The sequence below is a fragment of the Cetorhinus maximus genome, chromosome 21 (genome assembly GCF_964194155.1).
Source record: "Cetorhinus maximus chromosome 21, sCetMax3.hap1.1, whole genome shotgun sequence".
Lineage (NCBI taxonomy): Eukaryota > Metazoa > Chordata > Chondrichthyes > Lamniformes > Cetorhinidae > Cetorhinus > Cetorhinus maximus.
Window position 1 is genome coordinate 76,733,257 of NC_135899.1, and position 14,756 is coordinate 76,748,012.

At 43.4% G+C, this 14,756-nt stretch overlaps 1 protein-coding gene across 3 annotated transcripts in view; it reads right to left on the reverse strand.

The window, feature by feature from the left end:
* Positions 1–4,012: 4,012 nt before the first annotated feature.
* Positions 4,013–14,756, reverse strand: part of LOC144696015 (mediator of RNA polymerase II transcription subunit 30) — a 29,815-nt gene continuing 19,071 nt past the window's right edge. For all 3 annotated transcript variants that reach the window (XM_078567186.1, XM_078567187.1, XM_078567188.1), the window contains exons 3-5: positions 7,842–8,000; positions 7,080–7,172; positions 4,013–4,274 (exon numbers count right to left, since the gene is read on the reverse strand). In XM_078567186.1, coding sequence (XP_078423312.1) covers positions 4,179–4,274; positions 7,080–7,172; positions 7,842–8,000 — 348 coding nt within the window. In that variant the 3' untranslated portion in view covers positions 4,013–4,178. The remainder of the gene's footprint in view (positions 4,275–7,079; positions 7,173–7,841; positions 8,001–14,756) is intronic.

The window sequence follows — 14,756 nt, forward strand, 5'->3', positions numbered from 1 at the left end:
TCTGAGGCAGAGAATTCCAAAGTCGCACAACGCTCTGAGAGAAATAAATTTCTCATCTCTCTCCTGAAAGGGCGACCCCTAATTTTAAAACAGTGCCCCCTAGTTTATATAGCAAGTTCATTATAAAACAATATTTGGCATGGAGCCACACAAGTATTAGATCAAGTGACAAAAAGCTTGGTTAAAGAGAGGTTTTAAGGAGCAACTTAAGAGACAGAGATATTTAAGGAGGAAATTCCAGAGCTTAGGGTCTCATTAGCTGAAGGTGCAGGCACCCATAATGGAGGGATTAAAATTGCAAGATGTGCAAGAACTCGGAATAAGAGGAGCTTGGCTGAGGTTTGTATGGCTGGAGCAGGTAACAGATGGGGAGGGGTGAGGCCATGGAGGGATTTGAACAGAGAGATTAATATGTTAAAACTGAGGCATTGCCAGGCTGGAGCCAATATAGGTCAGCAAACACAGGGGCAAATGGGACTTGATGTGAGTTAGAACAGAGTTTTGGATGAGCACAAATTTATGGAGAGTGATAGATGGGAAGCTGGGCGGGAGAGGGTTGAAATTGTTGAGTCTATAGCTAAAGGCATGGATGCATATCAGGTATACATTCGGTGGGTGAGGGATAGCTGGCAAGTTTTTTTTAAAAAAAACTGGACTATGTTATAGCATCATTATATTTGTAAATGAACAAAAATGATTTGCCCTTCTTTCAAGAATCATGTCTCTTTAGTAGCACTTCCCAAAATTCCAACTCTTCCCTAATCTGTGACTTATATTCTTGGGCTGCTCTACCAAACGCATTAATTTGTATCAGGGTATCTTCTTTCCAGTACCTTATACAAGTGGCCATTCTTTGAGTGCCAGCTGAGAAAGTGATCGCTATTTGCCTACAATGGCATCACAGGTGAGTCCATTCCCACCTTTGGTATCCATATGTGCATTTGGCACTCGGGGTTGATGGACTGGAGAGTCAGGAAGAGTAATCTTGGTTGATCCTGTGCGAGATCAACTGCCACACAGACTGTATACAAACCTGCAAAGTCCTTCATTTATATGGCACAGTTGAGTGTGAGGTGAGCCCTCAGGGAGTGATCATCTCCTTTGAATGCAAGGCAGACCCAGAGTAAGATGAAAATATTGACTAACTCTTGACAAGCATTACATTATGTGCTCTGTAATTCAAACAGTTTACAAAAGGATCAATTTAACAAATGGTTTTCATTGACTGATGGGATCTAAACAAAACTATCAGATAATTTGCATTTTTCTGCATAAATAAAACATTGACAGCTTCCTCCAGCAGGCTAACTCTTGCAGCCCTCCATATTTTCTTGTTAAATTTCATAGGGTTTATTTCTGTCTGTAAGGAGCATCCAGCCATAATGTAAATCCACTGACCATTCACCACAAATACAGGGACTTTCAAGTTGACTAATTGCTCAACTGCACATGTGCAATGAGGAATTGCAGCCCAGCTCTGAGACATAGCAGATAAACCTGTTTCTCACCAATGCAGTTATGTATTACAGTCTGACACATGTGAATAGCCTGGTTGCCAAGTACAGTTTTCCCAGCGGTTGAACAGATTTAAGCAGCTTGTATGTTCAGGTAACTCAGCTGTTACATGTGCACTGCCCAATGTGAAGTATGAGCAGCTCTTAACCAGGGTGCCAGGCAGTTTACAGGGCAAAGAGCTACAACCAGAATGGAAATAGTGAAAAGAGACAGTGGCCTAGTGGTAATGGCACTGGGCTAGTAATTTAGAGGCCGAGGTTTATGCTCTGGGGACATGGGTTTCAATTCCACCATGACAGCTAGTGGAATTGGAATTCAGTTAATAAATCTAGAATTATAAAGCTAGTCATGGCTATCATACCCTTAGGGAAGGCAATCTGATGTCCTTACCTGGTCTGGCCTATATGTGACTCCAGACCCACAGCAATGTGTTGACTTTTTATTGCCCTCTGGTCTCGCGAGCCACTCAGTTCAAGGGCAATTAGGGATGGGCAAAAATTCATGGCCATGCCAGCGATGCCTGCATCTCATAAAATAATTTTTTTTTTTTAAAAAGTAGACCATTCAGACTCAAGTCTCATTCTGCTACTCAGTTAGATCATGGCTGCTCTGTATCTTGACTCCGTCTACTCTTGCTTGGCTTTGGGATCCTTAATACCTTTGCCAAACAAACATGGGATGGAAATACAACTCAAAGGGCACAAATGTTTTTGTGTGGGTAGTGGCTTTACAGCTGAGCCACTGGAAAATTCACAAAGAAATAAATTTGCTACGCCTTCATTTTTGAGAAGTAGCAGAGGGAGAGGTCCAAACACAGAAATCACCAAAAGCTAAAGATACAAAGATAAATCATTTAAAAGGATAACATTGGCCTTTATTCACAAGGACACGGAGATGTTTTGCTCCAGTGGTATAAAGCTCTGGTTAGATGCTTTCAGTTCTGAGCACCGCACCTCAGGAAGGATACTGTGGTCTTGGAGAGATGCATCAGTTGATACTGGGGCAGAATGGAGGATGGGTTACATAATCTTTTGCATTCAAGGAAATACAAGCCTAAGGGGTTATCTACTTAAGATGTAGAAAAAGATTTGGTAGGGTAGATAGAAACTATTTCCTCTGGTGGTGGGGGAGGGGAAGTCCAGAACTAGGAGTCATAACTTTAAAATTAGAACTAGGTCATTCAGGGGTGATGTCAAGAGGCACTTCTTAATGCAAGGGATAGTGGAGATAGTGTCTATCTCATAAAGCTGCAGAGTGGGTGGGATCGAGGGGGTTAATTGAAAGCCAAAATTAAAGATTTTTGGGGATTAAGGGTTACAAAACCAAGGCAAATCAGCCATGATTTGTTTGAATAGTAAAACAAGCTCAGGAGTAGGGGGAGGCTGTATGCCCCACTCCTATTTCTATATTCCTAGGTTCCTAGACCTTCCATGACACACCCAGCCAGCCCGTTTTGCCCATCTCCAATGTTTTATTTTGAATAAGCGTAGGTGTTCCAAGAAAATTTTTTTAAAAGCACACAATTTTCTTTATTGTAAAAGTAATTATTTCCTTGGGCAATACTCACCAGCAGTGTTTTAGAAATCATCCTTCAATTCCTGGAGACTCCAGAAATGTCCTGGTAACCCTGGCTTCGGACTCTCCCCACATTGCCCAGAACTCCCATGTGGAGGGTGAAATTTCATGACTACTCCCGCGATGGGTTAACCAGGTGAATGGGTGAGGAGCGGGGACCCCACCACTTCCATACCAATTAAATCCATAGCGGGAAGACCCATGGACAGCCTTACCGCCCTGCTGACAACTAGGGCCTTTAAATGGGCAACTAACACCCACTAAGGCCCTCATCCCACCACCCCTCGTATTACCCCGGTGAGCAGGTGGGGGGGGCGGGGTGCTTGCTATGCAATAAGCACAACGAGCAAATCCTTGCAGGATCCCCTTCATTCAAAGGCACTCAGTGCCTGACTGAGGGTCCCAGCATCGGGAAAAGGGTGCCTGCTAAGAGCCAACCCCTGCCCTTGCTCCCGACTCCCCTCCCTGTGGCTCCGCCTCCTGCCATCACTCGCTTCTGACCTGGGATCCAGTGACAACCCTCTGCATTGGGTGGATTTTGTTACAGCAGCAGCCGTCACCTTCCGTGGCGCTGCCGTTCAATAGAGCTGCCGGCCTCTGATTGGACTACAATGATTGGCTGGCAGGCGAGATTTCTGCCCCCCACCCACCCCCCATCAGTTTCCTTGATCCCAGGGAAGGCAAGCCGCTATGCAATTAACCTGATTGGCACTTAATTTGGGCCTTCCAGAAAGAGGCACTCTCTCTCCACTCGGCAGGTCCCCTGTTGCCTCCATCAAATCCAGGCCAGAGAAACTGGATCTGATCATTTCACACACAAAAATAATGCAGCATGTTGGTTCAGTAAGACTCATGATGTCTAAACAAATTTACTGAGCAAAGTAGTCACTGAACTGACAAATCAATTTCCCTCTCCCCAGTGTACATTTTTTTGTTTTTCTTTTTATTTGTAAATGTAGAAAAACAGTTATATATACAGTGCAAAAAAATTTTTTAAAAACACACCAACTACTTGAAGGTTTCTTTGTTTACACAGATTTAAATGAAGAGGTCAGTTTGTAAAACAAAACGGGATTTTCGCCCTGAGCTTAGTTCCTCATTGCCAGCATAGAATTGATGTCCCAAATGAGATTCCGTAGCTGGTCCATAATGTGCTTCAGTTCTTGGTTTTTCTGTTGTAGCTTCTGGGAGAACAAAGAACAGAATGAGTTGATATTTCTTTCCTCCTTTTGACAGATTTTAGCCACTTTTCCACCGTTTTCAGGTGTGACTAAGCTCCAATCTACCCTCTCAAGTGGGTAGAAGAGATTCCACAGCTTTTCCGAAGAAGAGGAGAGTTCTATCAGTGCCTTGGACATGCTCAGCCATCTGCTTCCTCAGCCCTTTCAGGCAGTGCATTCCAGACACAAACAATTTACCGAGTAAAAAATATATTCTCATCGGGCCCCTGGCTCTTTACCATCTTAACATCTGTGTTCATTGGTTACCAACCCTTCTTCCACGAGAAACAGTTTCTCCCTGTTTACTCTGTCAAAATCCTTCACCTCTATCAAATCTCCCTTTAGCATTCTCTGCTCGAAGGAGAGCCAACCCAGTTCTTCCACATAACTGAAGTCCCTTCTGTAAACCAAGGCACTTTTTTGTACACTACAATGGATCAGCTGTCCTTAGGAGGCCCAGATCGGACTCCTAGATGCACTGTTTCAGTCTAATGAACTTACTCAGACGTATCAACACCGGGACCGAGTAACATTTGGCATTTTTTTTCCTCCACAATGATGATTACACTGACCTTTTTACTAATTATTTGCAATTTGCTTTCAGACATGAATTAGCAAGTAATTGAGAAGTTATCTGGCTCAGGTCCATATAGCACAAGAGTCCTTGGCATTTAAAGAAAAACAAAGCCTAATGAGCAACCTTTATATAAATTATACAAGGTCCCATGTATGAGTGGGTATCGTGCACAGACACAAAAATAATCTGACATTTAAGAGAGACCAAGAACATAACACGACCTGTTATTTAACACTTGTAATACATATGAATAAGGCAACAATTCATTGCTGCTCCCAACTCAAGCTTGAGAGTCAATCTGCACTTAATCAGAATTCTATACTCAGATCAACGATGGATGAGAGGGAGGAAGAGGGAGCTAGGGATGGGAGGTGTAGAAGGGGTGAGAGAAAGGGGCAGAAAAAGACAAAGGGCTAGAAGAAGAGGGAGAAGGGGAATGGAGTGAGCATGGATACAACAATGACCAATTTCTACCCATTAATATCCAGTCTCTGTTCTGATAAAGACACTCAAAGCCTGGACTGTTTGTTGAAAACTTGAGCAATTTCTGATTATTGTTACTGTAGCTGTAGTTATTTCAGTGAATGTACTGGAGGGAGGAGATTTGAATGACTGAATGCCACTTTCTCATTAACCTTCTTGAACAGTAAGACAGACAGGACACAGACCCTCTATATACAGCCAACCACTAGCTCAATTCAGGACTGCAACTCAAAGCACTAGTATCGACATCTCCCAGGAATGACAGCGGAAACAACATGGACCAGAATGTGACTGGCAGGGGAGAAAGGAAGCAGGGATGTCTGGCTGCTTGAAGCTTCAGAGCTATAAACCCCAGGGTGTCAACTCATTTACTCACTTCTTGTTTTAGCTCATCTTCTCCGTCTATTCAACCTGAACTATGAGACTTTCAACCCTGGCTTTTCATTCTCAATAATATGTAAAAAGTTTATCTAGGGGACCAGTTAGCTCAGTTGACTAGGTGGTGAGTTTACGCTTCAGAATAATGCCAACTACACAGGTTTGATTCCTGTTCTGACTGAAGTAGACTTGGGACCAGCTTCCTCACCCTGCCCCACTGAGTGGAAGGCAATGGTAAACCACCATTGACAAAAAAAAAACGCACAGCCAGGTCCCACAAACAACAATGAAATACCAAATAACATGTATTAATTGTTATTTAGGGGATAAACATTGGCCCAGGTCTCCAGAGATAAGTCCCCTACAATTCTTCAAGAAACTACCATGAGATCTTTTACTTCCACCGGAGGGGGCAGACAGAGCTTTGGTTTAATATCTTACATGAAAGACAACACCTCCCTCAGTACCGCATTCGCATTGCACATTGTAATTCAATGTCATGGGGAAAGTTTCTCGGGTTTGCATCCAGCTGTGCTGGAGTGCCCAAGCAAATGCTGCAAAGTCGGGTAAGCTGGTGCATGCAGCTGGTTTTCCACCATTGTAATCCCACTGAGACTGTGATTATCTGTCACAACGCTCTACCAAGCTTCACTTCAAGAGTTTGCCTTTACAATCAGATCAAATTGAAATATCTGTGTTTTATGTCAGGCAAATTTGAACACGACGAACTGAAACCACTATTGACAGTAGCTCATTTGTTGTACCCCAGACAATTTACCTTGTTACAGATGTTAAAAATGCCATTTACTATTTAAAAGCAACTAACATCCATCAACTAGTTACCTGGAGTCCCATAGGCAGTATTCAAACAGTGGCTTTAAAGGAACAGGTCAGGTTAGCAGCTAAACCTCATAATTAGAATCATAGACTGATACAGCACAGAATGAAGCCATTCAGCCCATCATGCCTGCTGCTGGCTTTTTACAGCTATCCAATTAATCTCACAACCCCGGTCTTACCTTGTAACCCTGCAAATTTTCTCTCAAAGTATCTACCCAGCTCTCTTTTGAATTTTCTCTCAGACATTTCAGCGCAATCCATCTCATAACAATTCACATTTACAAAAAGGTTTCACCATGGCAGCTCTGGTTCTCCAGACCACATCTCAGGCTAACTGCTATTTTTAAATAAAACTCTGGATGGGGTGAATCTGGGGGCTTCTGGGACAGAGCCCTGTCCATGGGGATTTCCACAAAAGATCCTCCTGCACTTCCATGAATGTGGTACAGAAATGATTTCAAAATCAGAAGCTGCGATCACACCCGCTTTACCTCAAGGATTTCCCGGCACTCTTTGTTTGCTAACCCGCCAACATTGGGAAGATCTGAAGGTCTGAAGGGCTCCTCACCCACGAAAGGAATTAACTGCAGAGAGAAGAGAGAGAAAACAGGGTTTGTAAAGGGACACAAGAACAGGAGTAGCCCACTTAGCTCAATCCTGCTCCTCCATTTAATTGGATCATTGCTGATCTGCAACTCCATTTATTTACCTTTGCTCCATATCCCTTACCCAACAAAAATCTAACAGTCCTGAAAGTTTCAACTGACCCCCGGCCTCCACAGCCTTTTGGGAGAGAGTGTTCTAGATTTCTATTACTCCGTGTGCAACAGTGCTTCCTAACATTGCCTCTGAACAGCCCAAGTCTAATTATAAGACCATGCCCCTTTATTCTGCATTCCTCCACCAGGGGGAATTAGTTTCTCTGTATCTATTCTATTAAATTTCTTTCATTTTAATCACCTCGAGTAGATTACTCCTCAACTTTTAAACCATAAGAAATACAAACTACATTTATGAAACTTGCCTTATCATGTAACCCTTTAAGCCCTATCATTCCGCAATATCTGCACTGCATCCCCCTCCGAGGCCAATAAATCCCTGCTGGTCTTTGGCTGACCAAAACCCGCTCTTAGTTCAGTGATATTTAAAAAGTGGGGAGGTGCTCACTAATTCCATATTTCAATTTCCTCGGTCCATTATTTGCACCAAAAAGAGACCCTATTAGAAAGAAGTCTGAGTTTGTCGCTAGGCACCTCTGTTACAGAGACATCAGAGACCCCGCACGTCTCTCCACATTTATCGTACAACAACCGCAGCTTCTTGAAGAGTAGAGTGAGCTGGCGAAGGTGCTCTTGGAGTTTGTTGTACCGCTCCTGGTACACCACGTGATTCTGTGTTACGCCATTCGGAAGCTGTATAAAAAGAAAGGGTGGAATATAGACTGGATACAGGGAGATGTAAATATTACCAACATACAGAGTCACTCCCAATCACTGCAACCCATCACCCCTCTCTTACTCTCTCCAACACCCTCCTCCAACCCTCCCGTCCACCGCCACCATTCAACAATACTTCAGGAGAAACACAATGGATCTGAACTTTAATCCTGGAAAGTTCCAGAAGCAGGTCAGCTTGCAGACAATATGACTTTTCCCCCAAATTAGGTTTTTGGAGAGATACAGATTTACTAGAATAGTGCCAAGGATGAGGAGGGAGTCCAGTTATGTAGAGAGACTAGAGAAACTGGGAACAAAAACAAAAATACCTGGAAAAACTCAGCAGGTCTGGCAGCATCAGTGGAGAGGAATACAGTTAACGTTTCGAGTCCGCATGACTCTTCAACAGAACTAATGAAAAATAGAAAAGGGGTGAAATATAAGTTGGTTTAAGTGGGGTGGGGGGATTGGGACAATAGAGTTGGATAGCGGGTCAGTGATAGATGGAGATAACCAAAAGATGTCACAGACAAAAGGACAAAGAGGTGTTGAAGGTGGTGATATTATCTAAGGAATGTGCTAATTAAGGGTAGAAAGCAGGACAAGCAAGGTACAGATAGCCCTAGTGGGGGTGGGGTGGGGTGAAGGAATCGAAAAAGGCTGAAAGGTAGAGATAAATTTAAAAATAATGGAAATAGGTGGGAAAAGAAAAATCTATATAAATTATTAGAAAAAACAAAAAGGATGATCCTTTGAATGCGGAGGCTGGTGGGGTGATAAGTGAGGACAAGGGAGACCCTATCATGTTTCTGGGAGGGAGAAGAAGGTGTGAGGGTGGATGCGCAGGAGATGGGCTGGACACGGTTGAGGGCCCTGTCAACCACCGTGGGTGGAAAACCTCGGTTAAGGAAGAAGGAGGACATGTCAGAGGAACTGTTTTTGAAAGTGGCATCATCAGAACAGATGCGACGGAGGCAAAGGAACGAGAGAATGGGACGGAGTCCTATCACCCCACCAGCCTCCGCATTCAAAGGATCATCCTCCGCCATTTCCGCCAACTCCAGCATGATGACACCACCAAACACATCTTCCCTTCACCCCCCACCCCCGGCAGCATTCCGTAGGGATCGTTCCCTCCGTGACACCCTAGTCCACTCCTCCATCACTCCCTACACCTCAACCCCCTCCCACAGCACCTTCCCATGCAACCGCAGAAGATGCAACACCTGCCCCTTTACTTCCCCTCTCCTCACTGTCCAAGGGCCCAAACACTCATTTCAAGTGAAGCAGCATTTCACCTGTACTTCCCTCAACTTAGTCTACTGCATTCATTGCTCCCAATGCGGTTTCCTCTACATTGGAGAGACCAAACACAGACTGGGTGACCGCTTTGCAGAACACCTTCGTTCTGTCCGCAAGCATTACCCTGATTACTCCTGAGTTGAAGTTAATATGCCGATCAGCCACGAAGTGGCAGAACAGGCTCAAGGGGCTGAATGGCCTAATGTTGCTCCTATGTTATAAAAACCTCCATAACTCTTGTCTGCATGAGGTAGAAGAAGGCAATTAATTTATCTGTTGCGTGTTACATTGTCCCTGATCCTATCAGAATCTTTCATATGATGGGTTACGTTCTGAAGTGCAGTATCTGTTGTCACATCAGCAAACACAATGCCCAGGGACTACTGGCTTCTTCAGTTAAAACTGTTGGCTCAGATTTTGTTGGAGTTGGGGAGGGTCGGGGAGGGAGGAGAATCAGAGGGGTTGGTGGGGGGCGCAACGTGTGATACGTCCTATTAGTTACACCTTCTCCTACACCCTTCAGCTTAAAAGGTTTGGTCATAAATTGCTGGAAGTGCAAGCTGATAACCTTGAGTGATGGGACCAACCATCCATTTTGTTAAAACAATGGGATTTAAGGATTGAGAAAGAAACAGGTGAACAACAGAGAAGGAAACAAAGTGATTAGAATAAAATCAGGGGGAGAGAGAGACAAGGAAAGATGAAATTTTCAATGTAACAAATTTCTTAAGTACAATTTACCACTGGCAGGAATGAGAGTTCTCAGTTTTAGTTGTTTCCTTTCTGAGCTGGAAAGTTTGAGTGACATCTTATCTTTTAAAGGATCCTTATGCCATCAAGTACCAGCTCTAACTTTGCGCATGTTTAGTGGGTAACTAATAGGAAAATGCAGCAATATCCTGATACTCGCAGAGAGGGTGTGGGCGAGCTGCTATCTCCATGAAACTAAATTGTTTAGCAACTTGTGGCGATTCGAAAGTCAAGGAGGATCTCATCCTCTCTGCAAATTGCTGAGCGATTTACACATGGCGAATGCCATTAAATCTCACCATTATTTTCCCAGCAAATTCTGTGCTCTTATTTCAGTTTCCAACTCACCAGTGACTTTGCTTAACACTTCCAATCAGTGCAAGGCTGCAATTACCTGTACTGGAACTGGTAGGAATGGAACCAAGCAAGTGGCGTGCACAGAGGAGATGGCAGAAGAGAATTCAGTTATAAAGGGAAACCTAGCTCTGCAACCTTAGAGGGAAGCAGCTGGGAGGTGACCTGATCGAGGCAAAGAAGAGTGAATGGGACAGAAATAGTAAATCTGAAACATTGCTTCAGATTAAACAGTAATAGGAATACAAGTTCAAACTCACGCGAGACAAATTTAAGACCGATTTAAGAAACACCTCACGCAGTCAACATACAAAATGAACTGCTGACTGGAATAGTGGAGTCGAAAACTATAAAGAATTAAATGCCTTGGAGGGAGAGTGCATGGGGAGGAATGCGTAGATTCTACCAGGATAGACAAACTAGGTTGGCTGAATTGGTTTTTCCCCCATTCTTGCCCATCTACCTGTGATGAGTTTTAAAAATTTCACTTCATTGTTTTCAAATCCCTTTATGGCCTCCCCCTCCCTATTTTTAGTAACCTCCTCCTGCCCCACAACACTCCGAGATCTCTACATTCCTCCAATTCTGGCCCCTTGCGCATCCCCCAATTTTCATCACTTCAACATTGACAACTATGCTTTCAGCTGCCTTGGCTTCAAGCACTATAATCTGCTCCCTAAACCTCTCTGCCATTTTCTCTCTTTCCTCCAAGTCTCTTCTTAAATCCTACCTCTTTGACCAAGCATTTGGTCACCTGGCCGAATATCTCCTTGTGGCTTTGTGTTAGACTTTGCTTGATAACTCTCCTGTGAAGTGCCTTTGGGATGTTAAAGGAATTATGTCAACCTCAGTTGCATTATTTGGCAGCCCTCGATGCCAAGTGCTTACTTCAGCTCTCAATAGTTAAAGAGATAAAGGTAGATATTCAGGTCTCACTAATTAAAAAAGGTAAAGATAGATCTTACACAAAAAAGCAAACACTACAGTTGCTAGAAATCTAAAATAAAAACAAAAAAAGTACTGCAGACACCCTGGAGAGAGGGAGAGAAATGAAAGGTCACAGACTTAAAACTTTAATTCAGTTTCTCTTTCTGTAGATGCTACCAGACGTGCTGAGTGTTTCTAGCATTTTTTGTTTATATTTTAAGCCGGATCTTAACGTGAGAAAGTAAAGCGGAAACTGAGTGGCAACATCCTGTGCCAATCCAGAACGTTCCACATAGCAGAGCTCCTCCTGTCCAGGGAATTTCTTTCCCCGATTTCCATCTCTTTATCATGATGTCGAAATTAATTATCTCTTCCCAAACTATATCGGGATGAGGGATTTTAGTTAAGTGAGGAGACTGGAGAAGCTGGGGTTGTTCTCCTTAGAGCAGAGAAGGTTAAGAGGGGATTTGATAGAGGTTTTCAAAATTATGAAGGGGTTTTTTTTTTAAAACAAAGAGAAACATCAGGAGGGTCAGTAGCCAGAGGGCACAGATTTGAAGCAATTGGTAAAAGAACCAGAAGCAAGATGAGAGACTGGAAGGCACTGTCTTAAAAAAGGGAGGGGGAAGCAGACTTGATAATAACTTTCAAAAAGGCATTGGATAAATATTTGAAGGGAAAAACTTTTCAGGGCTAAGGGGATGTGATGACTGTGGAGCAGACTGGTTTTTATCAAGAAACAGTTACATTTTATTACAGAGACATTTTCAGTCTTGCACGCTCGACCAGATCACTGGTCGGAAAAGACCCGCCCTGCGAATTGCCCGGGCTGAGAGCTCACGGGTCAGAGCTCCCACAGTATATCACATGACCCATGATTGACAGGAGGGAGTGACTACACATCCAGTTACCACATTCCCTCCCCCTTTAGTTGGTTACAATTACTCAGAAAAACACAAACAATTCAACAAACACATATACAATTTCAGGTGATTTTAAATCAAGTCTCCAAGGTGGTCATCTTATACTGCTAGAGCAGCATAGCTCTACCACTGGAGGTTCCTGAACAGGATCGACAGGGTCGAGAACTGCAGTATGAGACATCAAAATGTGGCAGTTCAGGATTTGGCAACTGTTCTGAAACATATGGAATGCCTGTTCTAGGTCGATCACACACCTCAGGCGGTTAATCACAGGTTGATCAGTTAACTGTTGGAATGTCTCTCTGGCATGGATGTGATCTAGGTACTTACGGACAATTCTATCTCCCACTTGTACTTGGAAGATAATGGACCAGTCTCTGAAACAATGGCTCCCAGAGCCCAGCAGGGTCCACTGCCGAAATTTCACACCTATATCACGTCACCTACACTGAATGTGCAAACTGGTGTATGTCATGATTAAAATTTCTGATTACTCTGATTCTGTGCTAACTTCCCCTCTAAATTTGGGAACACTAAGTGTAAACATGTATGCAGACGACATTTCATTAATAACTCTGACAGTGTTCAACCCATAGTCGAACGTGGCATTGTACAATAACTGAAGAGGAACGGGGAAAGTAAAGATTCCAGAGTGTTTTCCGATATTTTTTTTCATGCCAGGCTTAAGTTTGTACTGCCCTCTTGGCTAGACCATTCAATGAGGGATGCCAAGGAGCTGTTTTAATATGTCGGATTCCATTCAGACCCATAAATTTCTGGAACTCTGTGCTGGTAAAGGCTGTACCATTGTCAGAAATGAAAATTTCAGGTAGGCCATGTATGCTGAAACAGTGACGTGGTTTCTCAATAGTTGCGTTCAATGTTGGCGATTTGACTTCAGACACATTCATCCATTTTGAACGTGCATCTATAATTAACAAGAACGTGGTACCTGGTACCTAAGAATGGTCCTCATAAATCGATATGTAGTCAACCCAGGGTCAAACAGGCCACTCCCATGGATCAGGGGAGCCAAAACAGGCAACTTCTGCTGTTGCTGACAGCGCTTGACCATGCTTTCAATGTCACTGTCAATGCTGGGCCATCAGACATAGCTTCACGCAAGCATCTTTGATATACCTGGATGCAGAGTGTGGGGCTCTGTCAAGAGTGGCTCTCTACCTTGTGATGGTATGGCAACTCAAACTCCACAACACAATTCTGTCTTGACAATTTGATTCCTTGTTTCGGACATGGAATGTTCTCGATTCTTCAGATACAAGCGAGGCCATCCTTGCAAAACAAAGTCTCTGATTTTTGACAATATTGGATCTTTGTTCGACAAATTTTAAATTTGTTTCGCACAAACAGGCGAAGAATCTAATAAATTCAATAATAGCACTAATTCTTGTGGAACGGGAGTATTTACAATGCTATCTGGTAACGGGAGGTGACTGAGTGCATCTGCATTTCCAGTGTGGTATATAAAAGTATGCTCAAATACAGATAATGAGAGTGCCCAGAATCGTATTCTTGCTGATGCTTTTGGCAGAATAGCCTTGTTCTCGCTGAATAATCCCATTAATGGTTTATGGTCTGGCACAATGATAAAATGTCATCCATGTAGGTACTGGCAAAACTTTTTTTTTTTGCACCCAAGACTACCGACAATCCTTCTTTTTCTAACAGAATAGCTCTTCTCAGCTGTGGAGAGAGTTCTCGAGGCATAGTCAATGAGCCTTTCTGATCCATTTTGTGTGATAACATGGCTCCTACACCATAAGGAGAGGCATCACGTGTTAATACCAGCTCTCTCAATGGGTCATAGTGCACCAATAAATAAGATAAATGCAGCAATTCCTTCGCTTTCACAAAGGCTTCTTCCTGTTGTGAACCCCATGACCAATGGTGGTTCTTTTTTTAAGCAGCGAGTGTAATGGAGCCAAAACAGTTGGCAGGTTGGGTAAGAAGCAGCTATAGTAGTTGGTCATACCCAGGAAGGACTAGAGTTCTGTTACGTTGGATGGTGATGGTGCATCTTTTATTGCCTGAACTTTCTTCTACTGGATCTAAACCCATGGCGTCCACCCTGCAGCCTAGATAAGTGACCTCTGGTATTCAAAATGTGCATTTTTCCTTTTCCATACACCGGCTTCCATGAACCTTCTTAGCACCTCCTCCAGGTTGGTCAAGTGTTCAATCTCAGTTGACCCAGTGATGAGATCATCCAAATATACTGCCACTCGTGGGTGTCCTTGCAAAAGACTCTCCATTGTTCTTTGGAAAATAGCTCATGCTGACAAGACTCAAAAGGGTAGACGAGTAAACTTAGAGACCCTCGTGTACGTTAAAAGTCACATATTCTCTCGATGTGCTACCCAGTTCTAAATTGTTGGTAGGCATGGTTCATATCCAATTTCATACAGGACTTGCCTCCAGCCAGCTTGGCACATTTGTACCCCATTCCAAGGATAGA